Source organism: Hypanus sabinus, chromosome 3, assembly GCF_030144855.1.
Source record: "Hypanus sabinus isolate sHypSab1 chromosome 3, sHypSab1.hap1, whole genome shotgun sequence".
In the NCBI taxonomy this organism is placed as follows: Eukaryota; Metazoa; Chordata; class Chondrichthyes; order Myliobatiformes; family Dasyatidae; genus Hypanus; species Hypanus sabinus.
Genome location: NC_082708.1, coordinates 24,889,970 through 24,908,371, shown reverse-complemented (window position 1 = coordinate 24,908,371; position 18,402 = coordinate 24,889,970). Strand labels below are relative to the sequence as shown.

General features: G+C 40.3%; 1 protein-coding gene across 2 annotated transcripts in view; it reads left to right on the top strand.

Annotated features, from left to right (window-relative positions):
• Positions 1-17,562, top strand: part of cnga3a (cyclic nucleotide gated channel subunit alpha 3a) — a 64,178-nt gene extending 46,616 nt beyond the window's left edge. For both annotated transcript variants that reach the window (XM_059963857.1, XM_059963858.1), the window contains 2 exons: positions 3,840-3,946; positions 13,106-17,562. In XM_059963857.1, the coding sequence (XP_059819840.1) occupies positions 3,840-3,946; positions 13,106-14,508 (1,510 nt within the window). In that variant the 3' untranslated portion in view covers positions 14,509-17,562. The remainder of the gene's footprint in view (positions 1-3,839; positions 3,947-13,105) is intronic.
• Positions 17,563-18,402: the final 840 nt, after the last annotated feature.

The window sequence follows — 18,402 nt, the reverse complement described above, 5'->3', positions numbered from 1 at the left end:
TAACAGTAAAAATATGAACCAGGGCATTACATATACATAGCACATTAACAGAGGAAATATGACACAAATGTGTGGAATATGCAGGGGTCCAGTAAACACAAAAATCCATCACTGCTGTAAATGATCCTTTGGTTTACCACAAGGTTCTTTTCACTAACCTGTGCAACTGGAATTCAGTTTCAGATTTATATATCACATGCACCCACAGTGAAATGTGTCATTTGCGTTAACAACCAACACAACCTAAGGATGTGCTGGGCAGTCTGCAGGTGCCACCACAGATTCTGGTGCCACACAGTATGCCCACAATATTTGGCAGAACAACAAAAGTGAACAAACCAAGCAACAAAGGAACAACAGTGAAACAAGCCTCGTTCCTCCCTCCCATCCACCAACCCCCCCCCCCCCCCCGCACATACACAGTCCTCTAACCCCAGGATAGGCCATCTTCTTTGGTCTTGAAACTCTAGTGGACTCGTCGACTAACAGACACTGAGCCCCGATTTCTCCAAAGGTCCTATGGAGGTTCAAAGACTATCAGACCTCGACTTCTGGGCTTCCTTTTGACCTTCTGGCTTCGATCTGGATGTCCAATTGACCTTCAACTTTGATCCAGACTTCTGATCAATCTTCAGTTACTGATTATCTGAATCTGTCGCTGATTATTGATAAATGTAATTATTGCATTTTATTTTTGAAACTCCCATTATAACTGTTGGCAAAGAAGAAGCTACTTGAGTTCTTAATGGCAGATCAAGTGATAATTACAACTGTCCCTGAAAAATCTCACTTGATGTGTGGAATTTATTTTCTTTAGGCCTAATTACATCAAACTTCATATTATGCTTGCTTGGACAGTGTTATCCTTCACAGTATTCGTACATGTTAATTTCAATCTTTATCTCACCTTTAAAAAGATGGTGAAAAATTTGGTTAAAAATTAGAGCAGGACACACACAAAATGCTGGAGGAACTCAGTAAGTCAGGCAGTGTCTACAGTATAGATCAGAATCAGATTTAATATTATTGGCATTTATTGTTTTGTGACAGCAGTACCTTGCAATTTATAACATCTATAAATTACAATTGTGTGTGTGTGTTATATATAAATTAATTAAATAAGTAGTGCAAATAGGGAGCAAAAAAAATGGGATAGTGTTCACTGTCCATTTAAAAATCTAATGGTGAAAGGGAAGAAGTTGTTGCTGAAATGTTGAGTGTGTCTCTGCAGGCTCCTTTACCTCCTTCTTGATGGTAGCGATGGGAAGAAGGCATGTCCTGGGTGGTGGGGGTCCCGAATGATAGATGACTCCTTTTTGATACATTGCATTTTGAAAGGCTGGTGCCCATGAGGGAGCTGACTGAATTTACAACTTCCTGCAGCTTTTTCCGATCTGGTGCGGTGGCCCCTCCATATCCGATGGTGATGCAACCAGTTAGAAAGCTCTCCTCGGTACATATGTAATAATTTGTGAGAGTCTTTGGTGACACACTAAATCTCCTCAAAGTCCTAATGACATTTAGCCACTGTCAAGCCTTCTTTGTAATTGCATCAATATGTCGGGCACAGGGTAGATCTCCAGAGACGTCGACACACAGGAACTTGCAACCGCTCATCCTTTCCACTGCTGATCCCTCAATGAGGACTGGTGTGTGTACCCTCGACTTCCCCTTCCTTAAGTGCACAATCAATTCCTTGGAGTGACTGACATTGAGTGCAAGATTGTTGTTGCAACACCACTCAACCAGCTGATCTACCTCATCCTGTGCACCTCCTCATAACTATCTCAAATTCTGTCAACAATAGTTGCATCATCGGCGAATGTATAGATAACATTTCCACAGATTCTGGCTGGAGTTCCTCCAGCAATTTGTGTGTTTCATTCAATATTTCCAGCATCTGCAGAATCTCTTATGTTTTTGAAAGTTAAAGCCTTTGAAAGTTATTTCCACTGGAAGGTGAGACTAGAACTCGGGGAGATTGCTTCATGATTCAGGGGAGTAGATTTAGGATGGAGATGAGAAGGAACTGCTTTTCCCAGAGAGTGGTGAATCTGTGGAATTCTCTCCCCAATGAAGCAGTGGAAGCTACCTCAGTAAATATATTTGACAAGGTTGGATAGATTTTTGCATAGTAATAGAATTAAGGGTTATGGGGAAAAGGCAGGTAGGTGGAGGTGAATCCATGGCCAGATCAGCCATGATCTTATTGAATAGTGGAACAGGCTTAATGGGCCAGATAGCCTCATCCTGCTCCGATTTCTTATGCTCTTCCTGCTTTTCTGCCAGTGAGAGTTCTTCAATGTAATGGATATTCAGCTGGATTGATGAGGACTTTACCCTAGAGATTCCTTTTATCTGAAGCCAGAAATTTGGGTTTGAGAAAGGAGAAAATTGACCCCTGGAGATTGCAGGACCTAACCCGATAGCTTTCTTTCAGACCAATGACAAGCGGAGTCCACCTGTCGCAGGCTGGATAATTCGGTTGAAGAGACTCTACTACCTGTAAAATATCATATGACATGAACTCAGATGGAAATTCACAGTTACGTAACTGAAGATAAAGAATATTAATCAGGAGCAAATGTACTGCCTTGTTCAAACCTCTATTAAAAGCAGCCCATGGGGATCTGATCACCTCAAAAGTTACTTGATTTTAAACCCTGACTATCATCCACCTGATGTCTAATGGTCACTCTTGGAAATGTTTCACTGCTTGTCTGCCTTGTGAAACTTGCTAACAAACAAATATAATTTAATTATGAAGATTCTCTGTTCTCATACTTAAAAACAACACATTCTCTTTCCTGCATTCAGATCCACAACCTGTGTATTGCCAGGTTCCCAAATCTTGTTCGGCACCCAAGACATTTTTGACCATTTCCTCCTGCATGTATTGATTCACGATGTTGGTGCATGGCTAAGTGGTTAAGGCATTCGTCTAGTTATCTGAAGATTGCTAGTTCGAGCCTTGGCTGAGGCTGCGTGTGTGACCTTGAGCAAGGCACTTAACCACACATTGCTCTGCGATGACACTGGTGCCAAGCTGTATGGGTCCAAATGCCCTTCCCTTGGACAACATTGGTGGCGTGGAGAGGGGAGACTTGCAGCTTGGGCAATTGCCGGTCTTCCATTAAAAAAAAACCTTGCCCAGGCTTGCGCCCTGGAAACTTTCCAAGGTCCAAATCCATGGTCTATCGAGACTAATGGAGGCCTACTACTATTGTTTCATGGGTTTTTAAGTCACAAGAAAGTGGCAGCTTAGTAATTCAGTCCTTTGTATTCATGTCAGCTGTCAACTGCTGTGAGTAGCCAAATATAGAGAGTGAAACATAGAGTTAATGTTTCAGGATTAGTTCTGATGATAACTCAGTCACCTAAAATGATAAATCTCACCCCTGTCATTGCCTGACCTGCCATGTATTTCCATTGCTTTCTCTTTTATTTTAAGATTTCAGGCATCTGCAGTATTTTGCTTCTGAATGTAACCAAACTCTTTTTCATTTTGGGTGCTTAGACACAGTTGAAGGAAACTTCCTGATTACGCCATATGGTGAAAGTGGGTCAAGGCACTGGGATTAAATGTAATGGGCAACTAACTCCAATAAAGTTTGGATATATAGGTTAAAAGCACATGTAATGGATATGTTACTCTGGACTAATAACTTGTCACAGTGCAGTATTTTAACAGATGCTGAATTTTCTCCATGCTAACTTTGAATCCATGATGTAAAACATCCAAGTTTGGCTAATACCATACTATAGTGTATCACAGTAACTATCAGAGTATACTTACTGAGTTTTCCTCGCTGTCTTAAACCTTCCGCCTTGTATTCTAGAGCTTGTTTTGAAGAACTTCAAACAAAATACCTTGCTTTATGGTTGGTGTTGGATTATGTATCAGATACGATCTACATCGTGGATTCAATTGTAAGGTTTCGAACAGGTAAAGAAACATGTCTCTTTATTTTTAATAAATGGCTCTGTGTTTGTTCTGTTCTTGGAGAAGATGGTCTCCATCTTCTCCTGATGCAGTGGTTTTGTTGAAGGTGGAACTTTAGCTTTGTAGCTTTGAACGGAGCACACAGCTGGTAGTGCAGCTGGCTCATAGCTCCAGCCAGTCAGCTTCAATCTCGACCTCCAGTCATGTCTAAGTTCCCTCTATGGGTTTTTTTCTGCTTTTCCTACATCCCTAGAATGTGCAGGTGGAGAGGGGAGTTACTTAGCACATAGGACAGGGCAGGAATATGCTCCTTAGCACCTGATATCTGTGACCACTATGACTCTAGTTTAAACAAATCCCATCTGCCCCTACGTGGTTTATATGGTCCATATTGTCCATACCCAGTTTCCCTCGGGATCAATAAAGTATGTCCGTCTGTCTGTCTGACCTTGGCTGTTAATGTGTCTACCTAAACGCTTCTTACTTTTTGCCATCGTATCTGCTTCCATATCTCCTCTGGCAGTGCATATCACTACTCCCTGTATTCAAAAAAAAAACATGCCTTGCAAATCTCCTTTAAACTTTCCTTCTCTCACCATAAATCTAGTGTTTTATATTTCCAACTTGGAGAAAAGACTGATTATCCGCCCTACCTATGCCACTGTAAATCGTCCTTATTCTCTGTGGGTGGTGGAACCTGGGGGAGATGATGGGAATACGAGGAACTAAAGTGAGATTAGGATTATGTAAATGGTCTCTCGCTGGTCTGCTGAGCCTCTGTGGGCTGAAGGGCCTGTTTCAACACTGTATGACTTCATGGCTCATGTCCTCAGCCCATTCTACTCCGAGCCATCATCCGGTTATCCAGTTAAGTTGACTATTTCTCCCAGATGCTCCATGTCCCCATCTTCTCCACAGTAAGTTCAGTTTCATGTGTGTACAGAGATGGGAGGCTGCTGCCATGAATGTCTATCTGCCCACTCAGAATTAGAATCTGGTTTAAAGGAGCGGTTCCCGGTGACATCATCGTTGAGAGTGGCAGTTTAAGTCACTAGCTCCTCCAGAAAAATGCGTATTAAGCCCCATTAACCTGTCAAATATAGTATTTTTCGAAAAATATTTGAACTGAAAAGAGGGGCAAGAATGGGGAAAAGGAATGGAAATAAAAAAAGCGACACTGCGGAGTCTGCGTCCGAGAGGAGTGCAGTGAGCGGCTCTCCGACCCGACCGCGTGCCAGCGAGGCGGCTGCCGGGCCTTGTTCAGGCGAAGTGGCGAATATGTTCGAAATCCTGAAAGAAATAATGGAGGTCCAGAAATAAATAAAGCAGCAGCTCCATGACATTAAGGCAGAGCTCGCCAGAGTTAATCAAAAAATAGTGGTGGCAGAGACTCGCATTGAGAAGGTGGAAGATCGCGTTCAAAATGTGGAACGGATACTGAGCAAGACAATAAAAACCATACATCACCAAGAAGGTAAACTGCTTGATCTGGAGGGAAGATCACTGCGGAAAATTGTCAGAATCTACAATGTTCCCGAAGGAGCGGAGGGCCCATCTATGACGGAATTTGTTGGAAAGTTACTGCGGGACGCATTGGATCTTCCCCCGGCTATGAAGCTGGAAGTCGAAAGAGCGCACTGCGCGCTCGTTCCAAAACCTACCGGGGATAGAAAGCCACGATCAATTGTAATTAAATTCCTTGGGTACAGCACCAAGGCGGAGATTCTATGAAGGGCCTGGGATAAGAAGAGTGTTTTTAAGAGGATAAATTAATATATTTTGACCAAGATTACCACCCCTGGAGTCCTCCAGAAATGCAAAGAATACTCCGAAGTAAAGTGAATACTAAAGCAAAATAAGATTAGATTTCAAACTCCGTACCCTGCTAAACTTCGAGTGTTTTATGGCAACTGTGTACCAGATAGTGGAAGAGGCGACTACAGACATGAAGGCCAGAGGGTTGTCCGTCAGCATGACCAAAACAAAAGAAAGCCTGGCTGAGGAATTGTCTCGCTCGGCTTGGGAAATAGTGCGAGAATCGAGATGGCAAGAGACGGGAGGAAGCCAAGAGAAACATATCAGGAAGAGACTGGGAGTTTCCCAAAGACAGTCCTCACCCCTTTCAGAAGAGCCATAAGGTTTGGCTAACTTTAAAAATGCTGAGAAGCTAAACAGAAGCAAAAGTACACAGTGATATACCTATCTCGAGAAATACTTATTATAATGTGGATTTTATATTACTTAATTGTTATTCTTTATTCGCTCACTTATTCCTTTTTCCCCACCAAAGTGAGAATATATATATATATGTGTATATGTGTGCATATATGTGTATGTGTGTAATATGTGTGTGTGTGTATGTGCGTGTATGTATATATAGGAGGAGTACAAAGGGAAATCTTTTCTGTGTAATGGATTTGTTCACTGACTTTTATTAATACCGCAATGAGGGCCCTCAACTCACAAATAGGAGGGGTTATCCCCCACAGCTAGACATTTCCTCTAGCTCAACAGAGGGTCATTTACTAGAGACCTCAGCCTTGGAATCACACGTTCGTTGCCATTTTTGTTATTATTTGAGTTCCTTGGTTCTTATTTGTTCAGGGAGTAGATCGATTAAGTTTTATTCTAATTTCAATGATACATTGACAGATAAATTCAGATGGCTAAGGACAAGGTAAAATTCATTTCTTTTAATGTAAATGGGCTATTAAATCCAATCAAACGTAAGAGAATTTTATCCAAAATGAAAAGAGAACAAGCCCATGTAGTGTATTTACAGGAAACTCATTTAAGTGATAATCAGCATAAAAAACTAAATTCTCTAGAGTTACCCACTTTAAGCGAAGAACAAAATAGAAGGATGACTGCTGACATAATTAAAAGCTGCAATTAGTAGGCTTAAATTAAGCAAGTCACCAGGATCAGACGGGTATACGGCAGAGTGGTACAAAGAATTTAAAAATTAGTTAATTCCTGTTTTACTCCCCACACTGAAATGGGCTCTAAAAAAGGCACAAAGGCCACCCAGTTGGAAGGAAGCGATAATCTCAGCTCTACCGAAAGAAGGCAAGGATAAAATGGAATGTGGGTCATTTAGACCAATATCCGTTCTTAATGTAGATTACAGGTTATTTACCTCCATCATGGCCAAACGATTAGAGGAGTTTCCACCCATACTGATACGTAATGATCAGACAGGGTTTATACAACGATGCCAGACACAAGACAATATACGAAGGACACTTCACATTATGGATCATATACAAAAAAATAAATTCGAAGCAATAGTGATAAGCGTAGATGCTGAAAAAGCATTTGATTCGGTTAATTGGAATTTTCTTTACAGAGTTTTAGATAGATTTGGCTTCCAAGACACAATTATTAAAACAATGCAGACACTATATGACAATCCTACTGCTAGGATTAAAATCAATGGATATTTATCAAATAGTCTTATCCTAGAAAGGGGCATGAGACAGGGTTGTGCATGGTCACCACTACTCTTCGCGCTATATCTGGAACTATTAGTTCAATACATCAGACAAAAAGAAGATATCAGGGGAATTACTATTAAAGGGACAGAGCATAAATTGGCTTGTTATGCGGATGACATTTTGATCTATCTAGGGCAACCAACGTACTCTTTACCTAATTTGATGCAATCCTTTGAACAATATGGTCAATTATCAGGATACAAGATTAACATAGATAAAACCCAATTACTTTCATATAACTATAGCCCACCAAGAGAAATTGAAAGTTGATACCCCTGGGCATGGCACACAGAGTCTTTCAAATATTTGGACATCATTATGCCAAAAGATTTGCCAAAATTATCAGAATGTAATTATCAGCTTCTATATAAAAAAATTAAGGAAGATGTGGCAAGATGGAGCCTAATTCCTTTTTTCAGTCTCAGTTCAAGGATTGAGTCTATTAAAATGAATATACTGCCCAGACTGTTATATCTCTTTCAGACCCTACCAATAGAGATTAATCAAAATCAATTCAATGAATGGAACAAGATGTTATCAAGGTATATTTGGCAGAGTAAAAGGCCTAGAATTCGTCTCAAAACTTTGCAATTAGCAAAGGAAAAGGGGGGGATGGGGCCTACCTTCTCTTAGAGATTATTATTTTGCAGCACAGTTGAGAGCTGTGATATGTTGGTGCAACCCATCATATGACACTCAATGGAAAAACATTGAGGAGCGGGTACTTCCCATCCCCATACAAGCAATTTTGGCTGATAACAACCTGCAAAGGTACATAAATACTATTGATAACCTATGGATGAAATTGACTCTTAAAATATGGAAAACCACTATAAAAGAATATAATCTAGAGGGAGATACTGCAATTCTTAAATGGTGTGCATATGACTCTGATTTTCCACCAAATAAATTGGAGGCTAGATTTAAGGACTGGACAGCTAAAGGAATAACAGTTCTTTGCAACATAATGAAAGAAGGAACATTGTTTGGTTTTGAAATGCTTAAAGAGAAACACTTATTAGAAAAACAAGATTTTTATCGGTATTTACAGATGCGACAATATGTTAATAAGACGCTTAAAAATGTAACCAAGGCAAATACATGCTTGATAGAGCTCTTTAGAAAAGTATATAAATCAGATAATGATAGTAGAATCATTTCATGCATGTATAAGGGGTTGTCAAATCTTAAAACGCATTCGACTTCATACATTAAAACAAAATGGGAGAAGGAAGGAGGGATAATTATACCTGAGGAAGAATGGACAACAATATGGAGATATCAATGGAAGTGTACCAATTCACAGAAATTGAGGGAGTTTGGATGGAAAAACTTGATAAGATATTTTATTACACCCTCTCAGAAATCCCATTATGATAGTAACCTCCCTGTTTGCTGGAGAAATTGTGGAAATCAAAATGCAAATCATTATCATATTTTTGGGACTGCCCTGTTATCAAAAACTATTGGAGGGGGATACACAATGTCCTACAAGACATATTTAAATATGAAATACCCTTGGAGAGTAAGACCATATATTTTGGATATATACCTCAAGAATGGTTGAAAAGAGATAAATATTTAATGAATATACTGTTGATGGCTGGTAAAAAGACTCTTACTAGGAAATGGTTATCACAGGAGAGCCCAACTTTAAATACATGGATGGAAATTACAATGGACATTTACAAAATGGAGAAGATAACAGCATCTGTTAATCATAAGCTGGAACAATTTGATTCATACTGGGAAAAGTGGTTTAACTACATAATGCCTCATAGGCCTGATTTTATTCTCAGAAATCAATGAATCTGTTGTAAAAAAAATCACTCCCTACTTGTACATGGTTCTTTCCTTTTGCTTGTTTTTTCTTTCCACTCTTTTCTATAAGTGTATACCCCAGATAAATACTTTGTGGAGATTTGTGATATATATGATTATATGATGTATATGTACAATGTCTGAAATACATCTTATGGAAATGTTTGTTTGATGAACTTCAATAAAAAATACAAAAAAAAAATCAGGTTTAATATCACCGGCATATGTTGTAAAATTTGTTAACTTAGCGGCAGCAGTACAATGCAATACATAATAACGTAGAAAGAGTCTGAATTACGCTATGTATATATATATATATATATGTATATTAAAAGTTAAAATAAGTTAAAATAATTAGAAAAACAGAAATAAATTTTTAAAAGTAACAAGGTAGCAATTGGATAATGACTAACATTTCTCTTATATTTCAAAATAACTTTATCCATAAAATATACACAAGAAATACAAAATGTGACCTCCTTTACACTCATGATGCTGTTGAGTTTATCTTTTCCTAGTGTTATAGTGCATTTGTAGTTGTAGCACGTTCAGTGTACAAGCACCACTGGCACTCATAGAGCCATAGAACACTACAGCACAGACACAGGTCCTTCAGCCCATCTACTTTGTGCCAAACTATTATTCTGCCTAGTCCCCTTGACACGTACGCTAGAGTCAGGCCTTTTGGCCCATCTAGTCTATGCCAAACTATTATTCTGTCTTGTCCTATCAACCTGACCTGGACTGTATGTAACCCCTGTGTAGCACTGGTATTAACGTGTGTGACTAATAGTCACACTCTTTGAGTAAATCAAATTACACAAGGTGCTAATAGGCCATCAGAAGAATCCAGGTATTGGAAGGAGGCAGCGAATAGAAACCACACACTTCTGGAAATAAGGTTTTGTTTATAAGGGAAAAAACAATATGTACAGAATATTTACATGAACAAGAACAATTCAAAATTCCAACATTCTGTTTAGGTTCCAAATCTTAGATATCTAGCCATAACAAATTCCTTTTTAATTAGAATCAGTGAGATTCCTTTATTACTCTAATCTAACTAATTAGATCTAGTGTTATTCCCTATTTAAAAGTTTACAGACTAAACTTTCCTTTTTAACATCCCTAGTTAGTTAGAAAACAAAATATAATTCCTGTTCTCAAGTATTATAGTTAACTTCAGTTTCCGTACAAGTTTAAATTCAAATTGTGTGTGTGTGTGTGAATATATAGCCAACAAGTTGAAGGCTAACCCCACTTTGTTCCAAGTTTGTTTGTCCACCCTCATCAAGAAGGCCTTAAAGCTCTCCATTCCTTTCTTAATAAAAAAACTAACCAGTTCCCTCTACCACCAACCTCCTCCATCTGGCAGAAATGGTCCTCAACCTCAGCAACTTCTCCTTCAGCTCCTCCCACTTTCCCCAGACTTGAGGGGTAACCATGGCAATTGCGTGTGCTCCAGCTATGCCTGCCTCTTGATTAGCTATATAGAATAGTTCATGTTCCAAGTCTTCCCTGGTAATGCTCTCCAGCTGTTCCTCCACTACAGTGATGACTGCATTGGTGCTGCTTCATGCACCCTCACTAAGCTCGTCAATGTCATCAACTAACATCCAACCTGCCCTTAAGTTCACTTGGTTCATTTCTGACACCTCTTTCCCCATTCTCGATCTCCCTCCATCTCTGGAGACAAACTGTTGACTGAAGTCCTTTAGAAACCTACTGACTGCCACAATTATCTTGACTTTCCCTCTTCCCACCCTGTGTCCTGTAAAAAAATGCTATTCACTTTTCTCTGTTCTTTTGTCTTTGCCACATTTGTTCCTATGATGGGGCTTTCCTTTCCAGGACACTAGAGATGTCCTCCTTCTTCAATGAATGGGGTTTCCCTTCCTTCACCATAGATGCTGTTCTCACCAGCATTTCCTCCATTTCCCGAACATCCACGATCACCCCTTCTTCCTGTCACCTTAACAGTAATAGACTTCCTCTTGTCTTTATCTACCACCCCATGAGCCTCCACATTCAACACATTATTCTCCACAACTTCCACCACCTCTAATGGAACCCTACCACCAAAAATAACTTTACCTCTTCCCACCCCCCTTGGTTTTCCGCAGGGATTGCTCCTTCTGTGATTCCCTTATCCATTCATCCCTCCCCACTATTCTTCCTGGCACTTAACCCTGCAAATGGCTAAAGAGCTATACCTGCCTATTCACCTCCTTCCTCACCTCGATTCAGGGCCGCAACAGTCCCTCCAGGTGAGGCAACACTTCACCTACGAATCTGTTGTACCTGGTGCTTCCGATGCAGCCTCCTCTACGTTGTTGAGACCACTGTAAATTGGGGGATCGTTTCATTGAACAGCTCCACCAAAAGTGGAAGTTCTCAGTGGCCCAGCATTTTAATTCTGATTCCCATTCTGACATGTCTTATGCCATTCTGAGGACACTCTCGGGGGTGGTGGAGTAACACCTTATATACCATCTGGGTAGCCTCCAACCTGATGGCACGAATATTGATTTCTCCTTCCAGTAACGAATATATTTCCCTCCCTTCCCCTCTTCTTCTATTCCCTACTCTGGCCTATCGCCTCCTACTTCCATTTCTCCTATGGTCCACTCTCCTCTCCTATCAGATTCCTTCCTCTCCAGCCCTTAATCTTTCCTACCCACCTGGCTTCATGTAGCACCTTCTAGCCTGTCTTCTTCCCCTCCCCCCATCTTTTTATTCTATCTTCCCCCTTCCTGTCCAGTCCCAAAGAGAGCCCAAAACGTCAAATATTTATTCATTTCCAAAGACGCTGCCTGACCTGATGAATTCCACCAGCATTTTGTGTGTGTTACTCTGGATTTCCAGCATCTGCAGACTTTCTTGTATTTTAATCTGTACAGCCCATTTGGTCCTGTTAGGATTGCACTAGGGTGAAGCAAGGTTGAAATAATTTCAAATTTGCCATGACTTAATAGCTCAAGCAGCTGTGTTCCAGATTCAGCAGCCTGCATTTTATGCAGGATTGAGGCTACACCACTGTTCCTGACTTAAATTAAAAATACTATTGACAAAGCTGATATCCACAGGTTTATTGAATTGTGTAGTAATGAAAGTAAAATGTTAAAGTTAGAAATGAAATGACTCTTTTAGCAGTAATTTGCTTTAGGTTTCATGGAAGTTCTCATATACAAGGTATGGTCACTAAATTATCCCTTTCCCTCAAACTCACACATCTGCTTCTCTACTATTGAGTCAGCTTCCAACCTGATGGAATGAACATTGATTTTTTTTTAACTTCCAGTAATTTCTCTCCCCTCCCCCTCCTTTTTTTCAATCTTCCATTCTGGCTCCCCTCTTACCCCTTTGGTTCTCCTCACCTGCCCTTCACCTCTCTCTGGTGCCCCCCCCCTTTCTCCCATGGTCCACTCTCCTATCAGACTCCTCCTTCTTCAGCCCTTTACTTTTGCCACCAATCACTTCACAGCATCTTATTTCATCAACCCCCCCCCCCCCACATCTTCCCCCTCATCTGGTTTCACCTATCACCTGCCAGCTTGTGCTCCTTCCCCTTCCCCCACTTTCTTATTCTGCTTCTTCCTGCTCCCTTTCCAGTCCCGATGAAGGTACTAGGCCCAAAATGTCATCTGTTTATTCACCTCCATAGATGCTGCCTGACCTGCTGAGTTCTTCCAGCATCTTATGTGTTGTTCCAAAAAAATAATCTGATATTCACTGATATTCTTGAACGTATCATATTCTTTTCTTCCAGAGTTATTACTTTGGGAAGCTGTAGTTTAATTTTTGGATAATGTCTCGCTCAGTAACATTACATTTCTTCACTTAGGTTTTCTTGAACAAGGATTGCTGGTCAAAGATGCAAAGAAATTAAGAGATAATTACATGAAGATGCCTCAGTTTAAGTTGGATACCCTCTCCCTTTTACCAACAGATTTAGCGTACCTTACAATGGGACTGAATTACCCTGAGGTGCGATTTAATCGTCTGTTCCGCTTCAGTCGAATGTTTGAATTCTTCGATCGTACAGAAACCAGAACAAACTACCCTAATGTATTTCGAATTGGAAATCTTGTTTTGTATATCCTCATCATCATCCACTGGAATGGCTGCATTTATTATGCAATCTCCAAATCAATTGGGTTTGGTGTCGATACTTGGGTCTATCCAAACATATCCCACCCTGAATATGGACGACTTAGCAGAAAATACATCTATTGCCTTTACTGGTCCACCTTGACCTTGACCACCATTGGAGAAACCCCTCCTCCAGTAAAGGATGAGGAATTTCTGTTTGTGGTCATTGACTTCCTGGTGGGAGTACTTATCTTTGCAACCATTGTTGGTAACGTGGGCTCCATGATCTCGAACATGAATGCCTCTCGGGCTGAGTTCCAATCCAAAATTGACGCCATCAAACAGTACATGCAGTTCCGTAAAGTGAGCAAAGACCTGGAGGTCAGGATCATTAAGTGGTTTGACTACTTGTGGATCAACAAGAAGAGTATAAATGAGAAAGAAGTGCTCAAGAACCTACCTGACAAACTAAAAGCTGAAATTGCCATCAATGTCCACTTGGACACACTAAAGAAAGTCCGAATTTTTGCAGATTGCGAAGCTGGCCTCTTAATCGAGCTGGTGCTAAAGCTGCAACCACAGGTGTATAGCCCCGGAGACTACATCTGCCGCAAGGGAGACATTGGCAGAGAAATGTATATCATCAAAGAGGGCAAACTGGCGGTGGTGGCTGATGATGGGGTAACACAATTTGTGGTCTTGAGTGACGGCAGCTACTTTGGGGAAATCAGCATCTTAAACATAAAGGGCAGTAAAGCTGGGAACAGGCGAACAGCCAACATTCGAAGTATCGGCTACTCCGATCTCTTCTGCCTCTCCAAGGTTGATCTGATGGAAGCCCTGACTGAATATCCGGATGCCAAGAAGATTCTGGAAGAAAAGGGACGTCAGATTCTGATGAAGGACAATTTAATAGACGAAGAAGCAGCAAAAGAGGGGGCAGACCCGAAGGACCTGGAAGAGAAAGTGGAAAGAATGGAGGCCTCCCTGGACACTTTGCAAACCAAGTTTGCCAGGCTCATGGCAGAGTACAAATCCACACAGCTCAAACTGAAGCAAAGGATCACAAAGGTGGAAAATAAAGTAAAGAACTTTGGCAGTGGATACCTGTCTGATGGCTTTGACAGTGCGACTGACACCGAAGAAGGAAAATGACGGTGACAGCCTAGAGGACATTCTTCGCTTTTCCTACCATTTTGATACTAGGATTTACTGCTACGAAAATAAATTATTTTTTTACGGAACTATATAGGTATAGTGTACACCAAAAATATCAGCTAGTATTTAATTAACACAGATCTGCAATTAAACTATACAAACTAAAATATGACACAGGTTTCACATTAGCACCAATTATAGTTAGATTTAAATGCTTCTGTTACATCAGAGGGATTTAAAAAGGAGAGAGGAAGGAGAGAAAGAGGAATTATATTATGTCGATCAACACTGTGAAGTAAAGACAGAAGCAAAGTACACCAAATTAATGTTTTGACATCTGTGCTGTTGAAGTTTTTGTATTGGAGTTGCCTTGTTATTGTGTGGAATTTAAATGTTAAACACTAAACTTATTTATTGCCCATTATGCACTGCTGTTTAGGACAGCAATGAAGGTCCTCCATCTCTGGCAGTGTTCAGGGCTTCCCTCGTCACGTCAGTAGCTCCCTCTCAGTTTTCACTACTGTCAGCCATGCAAGTCCTGGGTGGAGACTCAGGATTACCATTGCACTCAGATGTAGAAGGATTCTTTATTGCTGCTTCTGTAACAATATTGTTTTAACAGTCAGGGCTGTTAGCCCTGAGCTGAACCCCCAAATCTGGAGGACCAGTGAACCTTAGTCGGGCCTCTACCCTTTGCCCTGTTTGACATGGTTGACGCCACCTGGAGCCAAAACACAAGGCCCTTACTCCAGCCAACATGGCTCTCTGGGTCATTGAGGCACACAAGCCTCTAAACCTAATGTGAAGGCTGTGGTCCTTTTGGAGGTATATCACTAATTCTCAGCACAAAATAGGCCTGTTGAAAGAGTTTCCACCTTTTAAAAGGATGCAAATGCCTCCCTGCTGAACCTCAGCAAAAATTAGGCCTGTTGGAAGTGTGTCCGGCTTCTAAAAGGATATGAATGCCTCCCTTTAAATTTAAAGTGGGTATGACTAATGAATGACATGATAGCTTTCTGCAGCTGAGTGTTAAACACTGCAAGGCACCACAAACAAACACAATTGCGTATCAATTATTGTCATTTAATTTCTCTGAGCATCACCCATCTTTATCATATAAAAGAGAACAATGCAACAAATCATGGCAATGTAAACCAGTTGCTTGATCTCTTATGTTTGCTGTATTATGCCTTTTAACAAATATCAAAGTAATAAATATGGCCAGAAAGAGCCAGTTAATCACAGCTCCAACTGTGGGATTGATCCTCCGGGAAAGAAGTTCAGTGCATTAAAGGTAGTCCAAGAAGCAGCTGAAAGATGAACCAGCTGGGTCAGTGCATCTCGTTGCTTTGCACTAAGTAAAAATGAAAATAAATTGCTATGATTTGGGATCAATATCTTGAGAAATGGTTCACCCAGGTATTATTTAAGAGCTTGGGCATTGTCAGATATGAAGATTTTCTCTCATTCTTTTTATGTATTGGTAAAATGAAATCATTTTAATGTATTTATTATCCAAAGAATATCAATAATTTTTGTGGTTAAAAAGTGATTTTAGATTTTCATTTTAAATTACACATTTGGTTTATGCCCATTGTAAGTGTAACATTAAAATAAGTCTTACAACTTGTCGGTTTTTGTATGAATTGAAATATGTTGTCAGACATTCTTTTTTGTTACTGTTTAATACAGTTCATATCAAGATGTGCTGGCTTAATTTTTTTTTGCTCACTATCTTCCTTCCTAGCTTTTTTATTCAGACGGAAAGACTACTCAGTTCGTAAAGCTATTGCTGGAACCAGTATTTCAAAGAGGCTCCTGAGTTCAGTGGAAAATGTACAGAAACTGAAAACTTGGCTATCATATATATTTTCATACTGATTGCTCTTTCATGTTAATTAATGAAAGAAAACAAAGATAGGTTGAAGTTTCCAGTGAGATGTATTACTGAAAATCTGTTTTCTGAACAACGCACCTAAATACCAAACCATGGTCTTTCCATGATCATGATTGCTCTTGGCAATATGTTCTACGGAAGTGATCCTTCCCATTATCAATACTCTTCAGAGAGTGTCTGCCTGGCGTTAGTGGTAGCATAACCAGGAGTACGATATGTACCAGCTGTTTGTACAACCAACTGCTCCCATAGCTGCACATGATCCTGATCGGGGGGTGGGGCATGCTAAGCAGATGCCACACTTTGCCCATGGGTGACGTGCAGGCTAGAGGAGGGAAGGAGTGCCTTACACCTCCTTCGGCAGAGACATATTTCCACCCCGCCACCCCAGCCATATTTGATTGAACTGCAGAGGAATGTGAAAATTTCCCTCAGTATCTCTTTGATTGCTGATTGTTAACTCTCAACAACACTAAAATAATTTGTGGTTGTATAGCTGGTGCAGAGTAAATAAAATATTGCATGTTTAAATAAATTCCACACATAAAAAAAGGAATAATACACTACAAAATAATTTGGCAAGGGTTGTGGACTTTGCAGGACATACATTGTTTGTAATGTAATTAGTTTGATGGAGGGATGTGGACATGGTGTAGGTAGAAGGTTGGATATTTTTTATTTGCTTTTTAGCTGGTTTGACACAACTTTGTGGGCCAAGTGGCCTGTTAGCATGCTGTACTATGTTCTAATAGACTTAGTGGAGGATTGGTGATTAACCAATTAATGACGAAGTTCAGAGGTACAGACTGATTTATATAGCACCTGTCATGAGCATAGGAAGCACGCTATACCTAATCAGGTATACTTGAAGTGAACTTTCCCACTGCCTAGTGTAAGAAATGCAACAACCGTTTTGTGTTCAGAATGGTCACACACGTAGGAATCCAATAATGACCAGTACTTTGGTTTAAAGGCATCAGTATTGGGTATTGTTGTACCAATTTAGGAACAGTGGATTGTCAAGAGAGATGGCGATGACAGAGAGAAGACTCGCTTTTAGCTGGTGCTGTGTGCTTGAACTCAACCACCCAGCAAGTGAATGAGACATGGGAGTGAGGCAAAACGATTACTGGCGAAGGCTAGTAGTGGAAGTATCCTAACAATTCAATAAAGTTTGTTATGTTTTCCCGTCTGACAATGGTTAGGATAAAATCAGAGTGACACACTCCATGCAACACCAGCAGAGTGATGAGATCAATTGTCTTATGTAGAGATACAGCACACTGACAGGCCCTTCCCATCTAACAAGCCCATGCCGTACAATTACATCCATGCAACCAATTAACCTACCAACCCATATATCTTTGGGAGGCAGGAGAAAACCGGAACACCCAGAGAAAATCCATGTGGTCATGAGGAGAAGGTACAAATGCCTTACAGACAGTGGCAGGAATTGAACCAGAATGCTGACCCTGATTAACCACTACACTACTTTGACACCCAACTATATATGTGACAAATCCTCTGGGATCACTGGGAAGGCCAGATTGGTTCTTCCTAATGCCAAAGATGAACCAAAATGTCCAATGGCTTGTATCAAATGGTTTTCAGACAGAGAGGTGCTTTTAAAGTGTTATCACAATTGCAACGTAATAAACAAAAGAAGTCGGAAGCATTATAATGACCTCAAGTATTTTTTTTGTAAGTGATGTTGATTGAAGTATAACTATTGTCCAGACATGGTAATCCTTCCTCCTCTTAAGGCAATGTATGCCGCCGTACAGCAACTGATTTCATGACATATCAGTGATAATCGGCCTGATTCTGATTATCCGAGAAGGGAGTTGGGCTTGTCTATTGGTGCTCTACTTACTTCAACATTTTCATACCTATCCTTTAACACCTCCAGTGAAAGCAAATCCATTTTATTTAATTTGAGCCAGAAACACCAATTGCCAATTATGAATGTTTAGAAAGAGAAGCTGATTATTTGG